Here is an 18,319-nt window from a genome sequence, read left to right on the forward strand (position 1 = left end):
ATTTGAAATTGTCGCACCGAAAAACGATCTCACGCGATAGTAACTCTTGATGTATTTACAATATTTCATTGGGCAATTGCAGATTTTTCATATTCATTAGAAGTCCAAAATGCAAGTGTCTCTTGGTATGGTAGTTTTTTTTATGCATGTAGCCAGTGAGTGATTGCATAACGCCTTTAAAATAAAGGGATATTAAACATTAGTTTATTTTTTAAAGAAATATTAAATATTAGTTTATATATTAATTTGCATTACTTTATCTTAAATTTCATTACTTAATTGTTACGTCCTAATATATTTTATATTTTTGTAAATTTAGGCTGTTTCTTAATAGTCACAAAAATCAAAGAAATAAAAACAATGAAACAAAAATCTTGTAATATGAAGTAAGCTACAAAAGAGCTCAGAAATTCTATTTTCCAGTAACAAAATGTAATACTATAAGCATCAACAAGAATATACTAAACCTCTCCAAAACCCATTCACAAAACTGGATTTCCGAAGAACTACCCTCGCCCTACCCCCCTTTCCTTCTAAGTTCTAACTTATAGGATTATAAAAAAACCCTAATAAAAACAATATTACAATCTTCTAAACCCAATCAAAAACAAAAGCACTTGATACTTGATAGCTTAAGCTCCTCCAGAAACTCGTCGAGGACGTTGGGCTCAAAAAGATAGGAGGTTTTCAACAAATCGGACACCCACCAAGGAATCATATGCATGACGTTTGTGCGTAGTACCAAGTTTAAGCAGCATTTGGAGCAGTCTCGGACTTCTCAGTATCCATCAGCTCGTCGTTCTCAGCCTCATTGGCGTTGGTATCTTCACCAGGAGAGGGGACTTCACCTCCTTGAGGTTGGTGAGGTTGTTGTGGCTCAGGAGTGGCTGGCTTAGGGGGAGCTGGTTTGGGTTTTGTCATTATTGGTCTACACAACCTGTTATCAACAAAACATGGTAAGTACGTGTACGAAAACAGGGGCCAAAACCTACTACCATCAATGCTTCAGATTCAACGATGAGCACAGTAAAAAGAAGTGAAGAGTTGTATGTTAGAGACATCTGAGTAGTCTTATTAGACTTGACAACAGCACAGACAGATTAAAAACCATAACCTTTATGACACAGATTGTGACATGTAACAATATAACAAGTAATGATCTAAAAGGAAAACTCGGAAGGAGCTTGGTTTAGTATTAAGGTAAAGAACTCAAAGAACCATAAAACTCTACCTGTCAACCTCCTCAGCTTTCTTTGTCACGTCTGCTGTCTTCAGAACAGGAGTTGCATACTTGGGAAGCGCATCTTGTTGCTGTTGCTTCTCTATCAGCCAGGTTTCCGCTTCCACACAGGTAGTCAGGACCTAGAATCAACCGCAAAAGATCGAAAAAAAGATTAGTAGTTGATCATTAAGAAAAAAATATTCACCGACTAAAGCACAATATACCTTTTGTTTTTCGGAAATATCAATGTGGTCGAATTTGGAATCATTAGACGCTGCAGCCTCTCTGTAACTATTGATGCAATAGACAAGCTGGTTAACAATACTTCCTCGATCCATGTGCTCACTGTAACGTTCTTCAATTGGATCACCTTGCTGCGAATTATGACATACAATCAGCACAACATAAAAGGACCTTCCACCAAAAAGAAAATAAAAGCAAGGAACAGAAGGCCAAAGTACAAAGTTCTTGCCATTTTCAACTCCTTAAGCTTTGCAATATAAACACTTTTAGTTTCATCTTCGCCGTCCTCATACAACCAGTCTTCCACCTCTTGAAGTCTGGCAATAAACTCGTCTTTTTCAGAAGGAGTGACAAATTCATTATATTTGTCATAAAGCTGGACGGAAGAAACAAGAAAACAAGTCATTCACAAACAGCAGATAGCATTCATGTTCGCAAAACGATCACCAATACTAATTTAGACAATGTCACATACCTTGTTCCTCATGTCATAGACATAGGCTTCCACTTCATTTTTCCTATCCTTAGTTTCCTCCATCACACGATCTTGCAAAGCCATTTCAAACTCCTTCTCCGCCGCTTTCTGTACAGCTTCTTGTGATAAACCCCCATAAACCAACTCCGCTACAGGTACATGTGTTTTTTTAACCTTTATCTTCTCAGCATCAGCCTGCATCAGAGGATATATCCACACATGATCCACAAAGAGAACAATTTAAGGCACACCGACTTGAAACTTCAAAAGTAATTCGGCTAGAACAACTTCCCATACCACAATGGCACCAGCCACTACATAATACAGTTGCAGAGCAACAAACTATCTAAATTGTATGTCAATAATATCAATTGTGACAGGCAATCTGGCAGCCTGAGTTTTGATCAAACCAAACAAGGAAGTTGTGGTTAATTCAACCACCGATAGATATACCATGAACAGTCATAATTAACTGCGAAAGATAAAACAAGCTGCAATTTTAACTTTTAAGGATACAATGAAACCACATTAATGTCATATTTTAGAAGCCTTCAACCTTACAAAGCAATGGATGTAACCCCAAAAGGCTACATCAGCGTCTAGAACTTCAAACAATGATTAAGTTCATAGCGCTACAAAACCTGTTGTTGCTCTGCTAACCAGCGTTACATAAGCTAGTATAAAAAGGGACGAAATAATAGTTCACAACAAATGTCTACTAACACTACTCTGGAGCATACCTTGTCGTCAGTATCCATCTGCAATGGTTTATCATCAACTTCAGCTGATGTCTTCTCCCCAGATTCAGGAGCACCATTTTCTGCTGCAGGGGTGTCTACAGCACCATTAGCATCTTGCATGTTCACATCAGCTTCACCAGTATGAGTCTCATTTCGAGAATCATTAGTTTCCAACTTTACACCCTCTTTCACTACAGGGACTTCAACTTCCTCTTCTAAGAGCTAAAATAAAAAAGTGCCTTCATAAGCCATCTAAAAAGTTATATAGAAATTACCTTACAAAAAAATTATTTACAGCAGACTCACCATTGCTGACTCGATAGACACAATTCCATGCAGATTTAACCGTACTCTGACCTTTAGCTTTGCACGATCACCCGTATTTGATTGAAAGGGACCAATCTGCCCATTCGAGGTAAACAAATAGGCATGTAAGAAGGTTAATTATTTTGACAGCAGGGGGAGAGGAAGTAAAGCAATCTTGCTCGTCGCATTAGGAATTTAGTTGATAGCACGGATTAATTAATTTTACTATAGTTTACCATAATAATTAAAATAAATGAAGTTAAATTGTTGAATAATACAATTAAATCAAACAAATAATAAAGATTGTCTTTGACTTAATTTTTTTTTTTTTTTTTAAAAAGTCTCCACTTTTGTTTGTAATCATAAATCATATTATAAATACAAATTCATTTAGCATAGTGTCTACTTCTATAATTATTGTTTCTACTTAACAGATTTAAAGGGAATGGAGGAAACTTTTGTGAAAGTGGAAATTGAACACTTAATAAATTTTTTAAATTAACTAATTACGGAAAATATAAATTTCTTGAGATATGTTCAGCACTTAATATTGTAACACAATTGCTTAATAAATTTGCATCAATCGATGCCAAGGTGCAGGTGCTAGTCGTTTCTCATAATAAAAGTTTTTTTTTGTAGACTATCTTTCAGGGGATAATTAAATTAATGAGATGATTTGTCGTGCTATGTATACATTTGGTCATGATGTCCTTCAAATTTATGTGGAATCAACTCATTAAAAAAATTGTTATACTAATTAAATTTTGCCTTAAAAAGATATATTACTGTCTGTAAGCTTATTATCTGTATCATTACTCAATGGAGTTTTAATTATTAGCGATCTTTTAAGAAATTAGTATTTCTAGTTTAAATGACTATTATTTAAATAGTCAATTTAAAATACTTTTAACATACTGAAAATTTTTCTATAATGAACTTTTTTTCTATACATACTTTATTTTTCCAATCACAGGATTTAATTAAAATATTCTAAATAATTTAAGTTATTTAAAAAATTTATTATATCTTTTAGTTTTTTAAAAAAATTATCTACGTCTTGTATGTCTTAGTTATGTCTACTCCCCCATATTTAACTGTTCACATATCTAAAATAAGCAGTTTCATAATATTTGTTCACTTTAGACTGTATTTTATTTACATAATAAAAATTTGCTAAAATATCCATTTATTTCTCTTTGTTCAAGAAAGATACTACTTACTCCGTTTTTTCAATTGCACCAAAACAAATTTTTGCATTGTTCATTATATGGTATTTCACATATTGTGGCTATTATACGAGAAAAAAACATAATCATGTGGGATCTTGTTGTATTCATCACGTCGCATATTTTCATATCAAAATTTTATAATTATAGGTGTGAATAACACTAGATATTAACGATCTGACAAACACATTGGATTACGTAAAACGTATTTGGGTGCAAGTAAAAAAAATGGAGGAAGTACTTCATCTAAGAATTAAGAATTCTAGAGCTTTTTAGTTTTGGCGGCATAATAATTCATCAAGACTTGCCACGTGGCAAACTTGGGTTTTTTGTTGGTATTACTATTATGATAGGTAATTACCAAAGGTGTAAAATAAAAAAATTAAAGAATTCTAGATTTTTTTAGTTTGAACTTCGAAGTACTTCACCAAGACTTGCAACATGGCAAGCTTGGTTGTATTGGTATTAATGTTATTATTATGATTATGATAGTAGGTAATTAACATAGGAGCAAAATCAAAAACATTAAGAATCCTAGAGCATTTTAGTTTAGGCGCAAAATACTCCACAAAGACTTGCCACATGGCAAGCTTGGTTGTTGTATTAGTACTATGATATTATTATTATTCTTATGATTATGATAGTAGGTAATTAACATAGGTGCAATATCAAAAACATTAAGAATTCAAGCGCATTTAGTTTAGGCGCAAAATACTCCACAAAGACTAGCCACGTGGCAAGCATGGTTGTTGTATTAGTACTATGATGATTATATATGATTAAAGTAGCCTACACAAATGACCAGATGTCCAGAAATATTACTAACCCTGTAGGAGCTGATCTTTGCTGGAGCCTGCAAATCACTAACATCAGCATAATGCACATCAACATTAAGTGTGCCTGACCGGAGGATTGTTACAGCCTTTAAAGAGGGAATGGGACTCCCTTTAGGGATAACTATTGTAGTTTGCTGCCCTTCTGCGGCTCCATTCTGAGTGTCTGCTGCAACACCTTTCCATGACAATGATATTGGGAACGGAAAATTTTCATTAACCTGCAGAAGAAAACAACGTTTGTAAACAAGTCATGACATCAATTATATAATTCAAAAAGCCGAAACCATATGCTCCAGAGAATATTCAAAATCAGAAATAAAATCATAACCACAATGCAACAGAAGCAAAATCTTTGCTACAGATACAACCCCTCCACATACCACCAGCTAGATAAACAAAATAGACTAGAAACTAATTATTAACCAACTAATCATAAAAAAGGACCAGATCAATAACCTTAACCTCAGACATATTATCAAGGAGCCATTTAAAACGCGAAAAGCAGCTTCACCAAAACCATCCACATCAACAAAAGTTTGAATAAAACAAAAAAAATTAGACATCTTGAATCCCATGGTGAATATGTGATAGACCCAGCATATGAGATCAACAGTAATAACCCCAGTCTTTAGATTAGCATTTTCCGGAAAAAAGGACGACAAGAAAACGAAAGAAAAAAATGTTACTCACTTGAAACTCTTTAACTTTAAATGTTGGACTAAGAATTGCACATTGTAAGGCACATCCCTTTGCCACACACTCACTGGCATTCATTGTACGGCGAGGCTCCTTCCCAAAGAACTCTGTTAAAATCTTACAAATAGCTGGAACCCTAGAGCCTGAGCCAACAATCTCAACAGCGTGGATATCTTCAACAGTTAGACCTGCTTCTACAAGAGCCTTCTCTAAAGGTTTCTTCACCCGCTCCAATATTGGTAAGCTAAGTTGCTCAAACTCATCCCTCTTTATGAACCCTCTCACATCCTTCTCCTCCATGAGGCACTCAATGTTTAATGGAGCCTCCGGGTTAGCACTCAGAACCTTTTTCAATTTCTCACAAGCTGTTCTTAGCCTAAGGCAAGCTCTTGCATTTTGATAAACATCAATCTTATACTCTTCCTTGAACTTAGCAGCAAAATGCTGGAAAAGAACCTCGTCAAAATCACGCCCACCCAAACATCGGTCAAATGAATGAGCCAATATTCTAAGTTGAGCCTTCTTGAAGGCAGCAATGCAGACTTGCAGACTTGAATGTCCAACATCCACAAAAGCAACATTTATTTGGTCATTTTCAGGCAAATCTGTCTTGTAGATACCATATGCCAAAGCAGTAGCTGTGGTTTCATGAATCAGTCTTAAGGGATGTAGTCCAGCAATTGTAGCAGCATCTAAAACAGCTCTTCTCTGAAGATCAGTGAAGTAAACTGGAATACCAATGCAGCAATCAACAACCGCCCCATTCAAATTCTTGGATGCTATGCTTTTCAAATTTGACAACAGCATACCCAACACCTGAGTCGGGGTGAATGTTTTAGTTTCACCTAGGTACCGTGCGTGGATCAAGGGGAACCCATCAGGTCCTTCAGTAACAGTGAATGGGAAAGAAGTGAGATCCCTCTGCAGCTCGGGATCAGAAAACTGGCGACCAATTAATCTTTTTATCTGGGATATAGTATTTTTTGGGTTCATCAACGCTGATGCAGCTCCTGCTGTCCCAATAAACCGTTGCTTGTCACCAAAGCAGACAACTGCAGGGGTTTCTCGCTTCGATTCATCATTAAGAACAACATCAATTCCTCTTTGCCTTGCGACAGCAACAACACAGCTCTCATTACCAAAATCAAACCCAACCACGCTCATCTTTCAAAAACTAAGCAGTCAATCTGAATAAGAAAATAAACAAAAAAATTCTAAATCAAATCAAGTCTTTCATAGCTCCAATATCAATTTCCAAAACCATAAAATGTAAGGAGCTGACTGGATGCAAGTTAGATCAATCAAATAACAGGACAAGACGCGCTCCAGTATCATAATCTGACAACCATGGATGACAGGAGAAGCAGAATAGCTGCTCCCAAGGATAAATGCAACAATGACATGGTCCCAAAATTCATAATATTATTTTGAACAATATGCAAGTCAACATTTGTAATTAACTTATATCTTTACCATGTTTAATGTATATTTTTCGTTCTTAATTTGGAAGAAAAACCGGAATTCAATGCGAAATGTTGTCAAGCAATGTAATATTTGAAGAGCTAAACATGTTTTATGGATTATTACCATTATTGCTAAATCTTGTTGGGATCAAATAATAATTAATTCCCTGAACATCAGTAACAGTTGATCACAATTTCATTTTGGGCGAGCTCAAACCAAGAAAAACCTTTGAACTTCCCCAAAAAGATAGATTCGTAATCCACAGTGTACTTTCACAATGGATCAAGAAACGACTGCTTAAAAGAGGCAATTATTCATGTATCACCGATTAAATAAGAACATATGCACCAGCTAAAAAGGTGATACATTCCATATAGCACCCTTCAAAAATAATTACCAACAGAGAGGCATTAATACGTTTTAGCGATGTTAATACACACAATGTCTTGTATAACACTTTGATATAATATCACACTGAACACCTATTTTACTCTAAAGTGAATAAAGCATGACAAATAATTCTAATACAGGATAAAAATTAACGTTAATAACAAATGTTGGTTTCCAAGTCAATTACGAGATACATGAATAACAAAAAAACCTAAGTTTAGCCGTTTAGGTTTTCCGTTCATTGAGCACATTTCTGTTATCAAATTGCAAATCAATCTGTCACCAACAAAAACTTCCCCCAACGAGGTACAAAATATCAGATTGTAAATTCTCCAAGAAAAAACTATTTCACTCGAACAATCAACACAAACGCCGAACTAAAATATTAGTTCTAAAGATCAAATACAAACAATCGAATCAGGCATCATATTGAACAAACTTCACAGATTAAAAAAACTTAAATATGATCTTTCAGCACAATAATTCCACATATGAACTAGATAAATCAACGAGAATGTGCAAAATCCGTTAATTAAATTAAATTCACCAAAAGCAAAAACCTAATTTCGATATTCCTAAAACAATGCGCAAACAAACAACATAATTAAACAGATATTATGAACCTAACAAGCACAAATTATAAATGCATCTAATAAAATCGAGGGAAAAATCTATAGCGTTTCTTGATCATAATTACATACTTCTATGTTTTGGTAAGAAAAGAACTACGAACTGACCGATGAAGTGAAGGGAAGAAGGATCGGAGAACGGCAGAGAGAGGAGGGTAGCAACAGTCGTGAAATTGCTGGTTCGAAAAGGATTCTTCTAGAGTTTTCCAAAGAGAAGAAATGTTTCAAACAAGAGAAGGAGAGAAGAACAAATTCTCAAGTGAGATTATGAGATGACTCTCACGGTCAAACTAAATATCCAATTTATATTTACAGTCTTAAATTGATTAAATTGTAATTTTAAATTGAGACTTACAATTTTAAATCAATCATTTATATTTTTAAAATAGTCAGTTATTTGTTCGGTTGGTTAATGAAATTCTCATTTGTTGTTTTCCTTGTTCCCATATAAAATATTTTATTTGTTGTTTTCCTTGTTCCTATATAAAATATTTTATTTATATTATAAATTTTGAACAAAAATAATCTTATTTGTCTTCATTTTAATATTTTAATAAGGAAAAAATATCGTAAATTATACAACATTTTGTTAATTTTCCTACAACAATACCAACTATTGATTAACCATGAATAATACCAACTTAGGGGTATTTTTTTTAGTATAATACCAACTTTAGTTTATTAACTAATTTACCAATTTTTTTGTCTTATTATCACCTATAGTTTGATTTTTAACATGTTAAAGATTTTCTAGGCAAGCATTCCTTTAAGTCGGTATTATTCATAGTTATAATCAATAGTTGTTATTATTATAGAGAATTAAACAAAAAGTTGTATTATTCACGGTAATTTATAGTCTTTATGATTTATCATTTTTATAATTCTTATGATCCCTATGTATCTTTTACTAATTTCATTTTAACATTTTTATAGTCTTTATGATCCCTAATATTTCCTACTAACTTTATACAAATATTTTTCACAAATTTTTGTGAGGGACGGTCTCTTTAAGAGACTATTTCTAATTGGGTCGGCTCATTATATGTTTTTTAAAATATTGTAAGTAGGCATTAAGAATGATGTAAGTAGACTTTAAGATATTAAAAGTAGGCATTAAGGATTCGGTAAGTAGGCAATAAGGATAATGTAAGTAGGCATTAAGATTACGGTAAGTAGATTTTAATCTTTAATGGGCTGAGCTTGAGATACGTCTCCTCAAAAAGACGGTCTCTCAAGAGACTAGCTGAATATTTTTTATTGGTTGTGGTCCTAATATTTTTTCTATTTACTTATTTTTAGTACTCCTATTTTTTAAATGTTTATATTTTTCGCAATTTCTCCATCAAATTTATTATTCATATATCATCTAAAATACTCTATTTTTCGTGAATATTATTTGTGAAAACTTCATTAAGAAACAATGGGAACACAAATTTTAAAGTAATACTTATAATCTTAAATTAATCATTTGCATTTTAAGGTGATCAATTAAAATAAAATAATTGTATGACTCCGTCTGATGATTAGACGTTGAGATATCCAAGACAACACTTCATATAGATCAAAAAAAGTAGTGCGCAAATTGGCACACCACTTAAATTCTATTATCGACCTCTCTCTTGAGATACCGTCTTTTCTAAAAACGGTTCTTAAAAGCCCAGCCTATTATGTTAATTTAAAAAAAAATTGACGCGCGCATATAAGTGTAATGTGAAAAGTCACATAATATATATTTGGAATTATAACAACAATTATTGGGATTATAACATAATATATTTGGTGTTATACCAGCATATATTTGTAACAAAATTTATTTGGGGTTATAACGTAATATATTTGAAGATATAACAATATATATATTTGAGGTTATAACATAATATATATGAGGTTATAACAACATATATTTATGGTTATAACATATTATATTTAGGGTTATAACATAATATATAGTTGGGTATACAATGGTCTGTGTTTAAGGGTATAATATATAATAACACCAAATATATTGTGTTATAACCCCAAATGTATGTTGCTATAACTCCATATATATTATATTATTACTTTAAATATATGTTGTTACAACTCTAAATATATTATATTATAACCTCAAATATATATATATATATATATATATATATATATATATATATATATATATATATATATATATATATATATATATATTGTTATAATTTTAAATATATTATGTTATAATCCAAAATACATTATGTTATAAACTCCAAATATATGCTGGTATAACACCAAATATATTATGTTATAATCCCGAATAAATGCTGTTATAACCCTAAATATATTATGTGACTTTTCACATAACACTTATACGCGCGCGTCAGTTTTTTTTTTAACTTAACATAATGGGCTGGCCTTGAGAACCGTCTTTACTAAAGACGGTCTCAAGTAAAATTATTGTTCTATTATTGATCCGCATAAGAAAATAATTAGTTCAATTTATTGGAACATTATGACTCTAAAAACTAATAATACAAAAATATAAATTAATTTTTCTGATAATCTATTTTTGGTTTCTAGCTTTCAAAAAAAAACTGAAAACTATAAACAAAAACGATAGCAAACATACTTTCAATTAAATTAACTAAAATATTCACTTTCGCACCGAAAATTCTCACTTTTATATGTCTAATGTTTTATTAAGTTATTTTGAATGTTAAAATTGATACTTTTAATATAGAAAACTCATTCTCTAAAATTCAGCTCCTTGTATGAAAATGCTTTATATCATTTATTCATAAAATAAAAATCATATTACATAACATTTTAAGCTTTAGCTAAACTTAATACACTCTATGAAATTACTTTCCTCATAATTCTCTCCTCTCTTCCTTCCTTTGTGTCGCTGCAATTTCATCTATTATCTCCTTAACCTATCTACCTCGTTTTAAAGCTCTTCTTTCTCCTGATCAAGCTTAATAATACAATCTTTTGTCATTGCATGCACTCTTGATCAACGCACTAAAAGTAGTTACAACTCAATACTTCATCGATGTAGAAAGGACATACAGCAAAATAACGACCTGAATTAAATTCACTCTTATTTTCATCATATTTAACTTCATAACCACATTATCACTTCTTTTCATTCATATCATTGTTAGTCAAACATAAAAAATATAATAAAACTAAATAATTAATTAAGGTAACCCATTAACTAAGTAATAAGATAAAGTTATAATTATTAATAAAAATTAATACATATAAATCATATAAACATTAATTCATATAAATCATATAAGAAAGATTTTAGATATTTTAAAAAACTTTGCCAATCAATGGAATGATTGTATAATTAAAATTGGAAAACTTTAGTTAAATATTCTATAAATAATATTAAATTCCAATAAATATTCATGTGTATTACTTTTACAACTACCTCGTGAATTGTGAATTGCAAACTTTTCAACTAATTTATAGTAACATATAATTAACAAATCAAAAATTAATATATTGCACAAAATCTATTTGAGTAAATAAATAAATTAGTACCCTTTATATTACTGCATTTGAATTGATACCGACAATAACCAAAGCAGCAAAAGCAATGGTAAAACAAAATCTTTTTTTCAATAACAATATGAAGATAATATAGAGTAAAGCATCAACAAGAATACTAAACCTCATTATCCTCTTCAAAACCCATCCAAAAAAACTAGATTTTTGAAGAACTTCCTTCGCCCAACCTGCATTTTCCCTAGTAAAATAATAATAATAAAAGCCACCCCTAATGAAAAAAATTAAAACAAAATTACAATATTCTAATGTCTAAACCCAATCAACAACAAAAACACTTGATAGCTCAAGCTCCTCCTAAAATTCGTAGGGGTCGATAACACATCGAAGCTCCAACTATATCCATGAAGTACATGCGTAATACCAACTTAAGCAGCGCTTGGAGCAGTCTCTGATTTCTCAGTATCCATAGGCTCAGCATTCTGAGCCTCATTGTCGTTGGTATCTCCACCGGGTGAGGGGGCCTCACCTCCTTGAGGTTGCTGTGGTTGTGGCTCTGGACTGGCTGGCTTTGGGGGAGCTGGTTTTGGTTTTGTCATTATTGGTCTACACAACCTGTTATCAGCAAAAACAAGGTAAGCTGGAGAATGAAAAGATGGACCGAAACCTGCTTATCAGCATTGCTTTAGATCCAACAATCAGGCAGGTATAAACACGTAAAACTAACAAAATAAATATTCCAAACCAATGTCTTGACACAGATTGCGGAGCCTAGAAAATGCAAGCTTAGCTATATATATAGTATTGATGCAAAAGGAAAACTAAGAAGGTGCTGCTTAGTTTTGTGTAAAGGTAGAAAAACTCGAAGAACCATGAACTTTACCTGTCAAGCTCCTCAGCTTTCTTTGTCACATCTGCTGTCTTCAAAACAGGAGCAGCATACTTGGGAAGCGCATCTTGTTGCTGTTGTTTCTCTCTAAGCCAATTTTCAGCTTCCACACAGGCAGTCAGGACCTAGAATCATCCAGAAAGGATAAAAAATGATTAGTACTTGATCATCAAGAAAAATATATGCATCACCAAGAAAATATATGCACCAACAAAAACAGAAAGTACCTTTTGTTTTTCGGAAATATCGATGTGGTCAAATTTAGAATCGTTAGATGCTGCAGCTTCTCTGTAACTATTGATGCAATAGACAAGCTGGTTAATAATAGATCCCCGATCCGTGTGCTCCCTGTAACGCTCTTCAATTGGATCGCCTTGCTGCAAATTAGTACGTACAATCAGCATAGCATAAACAGACCTTCCACTGAAAAAAAAGTAAAGCAAGATAGAGTACGGTTTTTGAAACTCAAGCCTAAAAGTAGAGTTATTACCGTTTTCAACTCCTTAAGCTTTGCAACATAAACACTCTTTGTTTCATCTTCACCATCCTCATACAACCAGTCTTCCACCTCTTGAAGTCTGGCAATAAACTCCTCTTTTTCAGAGGGAGTGACAAATTCATTATATTTGTCATGAAGCTGGACAGAAAAACAAGAAAGCAAGTCATTCACGAACACCAAATAACATTCATATTCACAAAATGTTTCCCAATACTGATCTAGACAGTGTTACATACCTTGTTCCTCATGTCGTAGACATAGGCTTCCACTGCATTTTTCATATCCTTAGTTTCTTCCATTACACGATCTTGCAAAGCCATTTCAAACTCCTTCTCAGCCGCTTTCTGTACAGCTTCTTGTGATAAACCACCATAAACCAACTCCGCTACAGGTACATTTATTTTTTTAACCTTTATCTTCGGAGCATCAGCCTACATCAAAAAAGTTATCCGCATAAGATCCACCACAAAAATATATCAAACCTGCACTGACTTAAAACTTCAAAAGTAATCGACTAAATAGCTTCCTATACAACCTCCTAATACAGTAACTAAGCAACAAAGTATGTAATTATAGTATGATGATATCTGTAGTGATGGGAATTCTGGCAACCTGAATTTTGATCAACAACACAAGTTGAACATGTATTAGGTTACTTGAACATACATTTCTGCCCATATAATATAAAACTTCAAAAGATATAACAAGCTGCAATTTAAAGATACAATGAGACCACATTACAATGTTAAATATATGAAGCTTTTAACCTTACAATGCAACGCATGCAGCCCATAATTAAGGTCATAATGCTACATAAGCATCAAAATTTTAACTTTTAAAAATAATAAAGTTCATAATGCTACACAACCTGTAGCCCTGTTAAACAGCACTATATAAATTAGTATATACAGGGGGCGAAAACAAATTCAATAATGTCTACAAACACTTAACGAGACATGAGGAAATAAAAAAAAATAATCAACCTGGAATACCTTGGCATCAGTATCCATCTGCAATGGTTTGTCATTAACTTCAGCTGAAGCCTTCTCCTCAACTGAAGTTTTCTCTCCAGATTCAGGAGCACCATTTTCTGCTGCTGGGTTAGCATCTTGCATGTTCACATCAGCTTTACCAGTAAGAGTCTCATTTGGAGCATCATCAGTTTCCATCTTTGCATTCTCTTTTGCTATGGGGACTTCAACTTCCTCTTCCAAGAGCTAAAATAAAAAGGTGATTTCATAAGCCATCCAAAAATTTATAAAAAATTAACCTTCATCAATAAAGTGTTTGCAGCAGACTCACCATTGCCGACTCAATAGACACAATTCCATGCAGATTTAACCGTACCCTGACCTTAAGTTTTGCCCGATCACCAGTACTTGATTGAAAGGGACCAATCTGCCCATTCCAGGTAAACAAAGAGACATGTAAGAGGCATAATTATTTTAAAAACAGCAGAAGAGGAAGTGCAGCAGTTTACTCGTTGCATTAGAAGTTTATTAGGGTAGCATACACAAATTGACGAGGGATATTACTAACCGTGTAGGAGCTGATTTTTGCTGGAGCCTGCAACTCACTAACATCAGCATAATGCACATCAACAGTCAGTGTGCCTGACCGGAGTATTGTTACAGCCTTTAAACATGGGATAGGACTCCCTTTGGGGATTACTATTGTAGTTTGCTGCCCATCTGCAGCGCCATTCTGAGTGTCTGCTGCAGCACCTTTCCATGACAATGAAATTGAGAATGGGAAATTCTCGTTAACCTGCATAAGAAAACAAAGTTCGTAAACAAGGCATGGCATCAATCAAAAACTTCAAAAAACTGTAACTAAATGTCTAAGTGAATACTCATAAAGAAAAAGTAAAATCTTTACCACAAATACAGGCTACAGCAGAAGCAAAATCTCTACCATGCAAAATCTCTACCACAATGAGAATCCTAGGTTAGCCTAGTGGTAGTGAGCTATGGGGTTCGATTTTCTCCACCTACACGAAGACATTGTACCCTCTTCCCCTTGTTTGTACGAATTCTATATCCTATTCCCGAATAAAAAAATCTCTAACACAAATACAACTCCACACAACACCAGCTAAATGTAAAAGTCAAACTAGTACCAATAATCAACCAGCTAATCAAACATAAAAAGTGCTCCAGAGGCCAGAGCATTAAATTTGAACTCAGAAATACTATCAGGATCCATTTAAAACGCATAAATTAAGATGCTCTACTTCAAGATAACCACGTAACACTCGTTACACAACACAGCAGCATCACCAAAATCAAAACCATATACACAAAATTTTTAATAACAAAAAAATTAGACACCCTGTACAATGTTAAGATAGAGAATATGCAAGAGACCCAGCAAATGAGATGAACAGGAGTAACCACATCTTTTAGATCAGAATTACCATGGAAAGGAAAAATGACAAGAAAAGTAAAAAATGTTACTCACTTGAAACTCTTTAACTTTAAATGTCGGACTAAGAATTGCACATTGTAAGGCACATCCCTTTGCCACACACTCACTGGCATTCATTGTACGGCGAGGCTCCTTCCCAAAGAACTCTGTTAAAATCTTACAAATAGCTGGAACCCTAGAGCCTGAGCCAACAATCTCAACAGCGTGGATATCTTCAACAGTTAGACCTGCTTCTACAAGAGCCTTCTCTAAAGGTTTCTTCACCCGCTCCAATATTGGTAAGCTAAGTTGCTCAAACTCATCCCTCTTTATGAACCCTCTCACATCCTTCTCCTCCATGAGGCACTCAATGTTCAATGGAGCCTCTGGGTTAGCACTCAGAACCTTTTTCAATTTCTCACAAGCTGTTCTTAGCCTAAGGCAAGCTCTTGCATTTTGATAAACATCAATCTTATACTCTTCCTTGAACTTAGCAGCAAAATGCTGGAAAAGAACCTCGTCAAAATCACGCCCACCCAAACATCGGTCAAATGAATGAGCCAATATTCTAAGTTGAGCCTTCTTGAAGGCAGCAATGCAGACTTGCAGACTTGAATGTCCAACATCCACAAAAGCAACATTTATTTGGTCATTTTCAGGCAAATCTGTCTTGTAGATACCATATGCCAAAGCAGTAGCTGTGGTTTCATGAATCAGTCTTAAGGGATGTAGTCCAGCAATTGTAGCAGCATCTAAAACAGCTCTTCTCTGAAGATCAGTGAAGTAAACTGGAATACCAATGCAGCAATCAACAACCGCCGCATTCAAATTCTTGGATGCTATGCTTTTCAAATTTGACAACAGCATACCCAACACCTGAGTCGGGGTGAATGTTTTAGTTTCACCTAGGTACCGTGCGTGGATCAAGGGGAACCCATCAGGTCCTTCAGTAACAGTGAATGGGAAAGAAGTGAGATCCCTCTGCAGCTCGGGATCAGAAAACTGGCGACCAATTAATCTTTTTATCTGGGATATAGTGTTTTTTGGGTTCATCAACGCTGATGCAGCTCCTGCTGTCCCAATAAACCGTTGCTTGTCACCAAAGCAGACAACTGCAGGGGTTTCTCGCTTCGATTCATCATTAAGAACAACATCAATTCCTCTTTGCCTTGCGACAGCAACAACGCAGCTCTCATTACCAAAATCAAACCCAACCACGCTCATCTTTCAAAAACTAAGCAGTCAATCTGAATAAGGAAAAAAAAAATTCTAAATCAAATCAAGTCTTCCCAGCTCCAAAATTCATTGCGAAAAGCATAAAATGTAAGGAGTTAAATGGATGCAAGTTACGTCAATCAAATAACAGAACAAAACGCTCTCTACTGTCTAGCATCATAATCTGACGACCATAGATGACAGAGAACGCAAATTACAATATTGTTTCTCCTCTGAAAGATAAAGTCAACTACGATCGGGTCCCAAAAAACCACTTATTTGCAATATCATTTTAACAATATGCAAGTCAACATTTGTAATTAACTTATATCTTTTCCTTGTTTGATGTATATTTTTTATTTCTAAATTTGAAAGTAAAAATAGAAATCAATGCGAAATGTTGTCAAGCAATGTAATATTTGAACAGCTTGACGTGTTGTATGGATGATTACCAATAGAAATGTATTTTAGAATACGGTTATTGCTAAATCACATTAGGATTAAACAATAACCAATTCTCTTAACATCCCTAACATAAGCTAAAGTTTTTATTTTGGACTAACCTGAACCAAGATAACCTTTAAACTTCTCCAATGAAAAAGATTATTTTTCTAGTTGTTCAATTCACAATGACTCAAGAAACGACTACCTAGAAATGGCAGTGATACATTCATACCAATTTAACAAGAACAGACACTTCAGACAAAAAATGGAAATCGTCAATAATACGTTTAGATCATGTTAATGTACACAATGTCTTCGTATCAAAAATACGCACAATGTCTTGGAGACTGCTTTACAAACATATCCCACTAAACGGCGCCATAAAAAATTGGAGTACTGAGGACGAAAGTATATCAAAGTAAATAATAATTGTTGATTTGCACATTGATTACAAGACAGGTGAATAACAAATACACTAAGTTTAGCCGTATGTCATTTGTGTTCATTGTGCACATTTCTGTTATCAATTTTCAAATTTATACCAGTCATAAACCAAAACTACCTTCTCCTATGAAATACACAAGATAAGATTGAAAATCCGTTAGGGGAAACCTAATTCACTTTAACAATCAACACACGCGAAAATTAGTATATAAAATAGAAATGCAAAGAATCAAATCATGCATCACATTAACTTCACAAATAAACTAAACATAATATGATCTTTCAGCTCAATAATTCAACTAAGAACTAAATAAAGCAAGTAGTGCAAAATCGCCAAATTAAATTCACCAAAAATACCTCATTTCACAATTACGATAACTATGCGCAAACAAAACAACAATACTAAAAGAATCCAATAAACCTAACTAGCACAACATTAAATCTGTATCCAATAAAGTTAGGGAAAAAACAAAATTTAGGATTTCTCGATCGTAATTACACCTGTTAAAAATGAAGAGAAAGAGAACTAAGAACTGACCGATGAAGTAAAGAGAGGAAGATCGGAAGACGGCGGAGAGATTCGATTGCAAACGTCGTGAAATTGCAGGTTTGGAAGGGTTTTTCTAGAGCAGTTCACAAGGGAAAAGGAGTTTCTAGAGTTTTCCAAAGAAGTATTGAAGGGTCTAAATACTTCTGACGGTATTTGAAT

At 33.7% G+C, this 18,319-nt stretch overlaps 2 protein-coding genes across 3 annotated transcripts; both read right to left on the reverse strand.

The window, feature by feature from the left end:
• Positions 1 to 359: 359 nt before the first annotated feature.
• Positions 360 to 8,503, reverse strand: LOC130806183 (heat shock 70 kDa protein 15-like). Its single transcript, XM_057671160.1, has 10 exons — positions 8,336 to 8,503; positions 5,739 to 6,931; positions 5,039 to 5,266; positions 2,987 to 3,082; positions 2,681 to 2,902; positions 1,941 to 2,135; positions 1,695 to 1,841; positions 1,447 to 1,596; positions 1,232 to 1,362; positions 360 to 937 (listed from the first exon to the last, which is right to left on the reverse strand). Exons 2-10 carry the CDS (start codon positions 6,906 to 6,908, stop codon positions 748 to 750), a joined length of 2,529 nt encoding a protein of 842 aa, XP_057527143.1. The 5' UTR covers positions 6,909 to 6,931; positions 8,336 to 8,503; the 3' UTR covers positions 360 to 747.
• A 3,221-nt stretch (positions 8,504 to 11,724) lies between these two features.
• LOC130806184 (heat shock 70 kDa protein 15-like) lies at positions 11,725 to 18,319 on the reverse strand. Of its 2 annotated transcripts, none has more exons than XM_057671163.1 (10): positions 18,149 to 18,319; positions 15,562 to 16,754; positions 14,641 to 14,868; positions 14,404 to 14,499; positions 14,094 to 14,318; positions 13,338 to 13,532; positions 13,093 to 13,239; positions 12,830 to 12,979; positions 12,597 to 12,727; positions 11,725 to 12,328 (listed from the first exon to the last, which is right to left on the reverse strand). In XM_057671163.1, exons 2-10 carry the CDS (start codon positions 16,729 to 16,731, stop codon positions 12,142 to 12,144), a joined length of 2,529 nt encoding a protein of 842 aa, XP_057527146.1. In that variant the 5' UTR covers positions 16,732 to 16,754; positions 18,149 to 18,319; the 3' UTR covers positions 11,725 to 12,141. The 2 variants fall into 2 exon arrangements, with proteins under 2 accessions (XP_057527146.1, XP_057527144.1); XM_057671161.1 differs by having other exon boundaries at positions 14,085 to 14,318.

Source organism: Amaranthus tricolor, chromosome 2 (assembly GCF_026212465.1).
Source record: "Amaranthus tricolor cultivar Red isolate AtriRed21 chromosome 2, ASM2621246v1, whole genome shotgun sequence".
Classification (NCBI taxonomy): domain Eukaryota; kingdom Viridiplantae; phylum Streptophyta; class Magnoliopsida; order Caryophyllales; family Amaranthaceae; genus Amaranthus; species Amaranthus tricolor.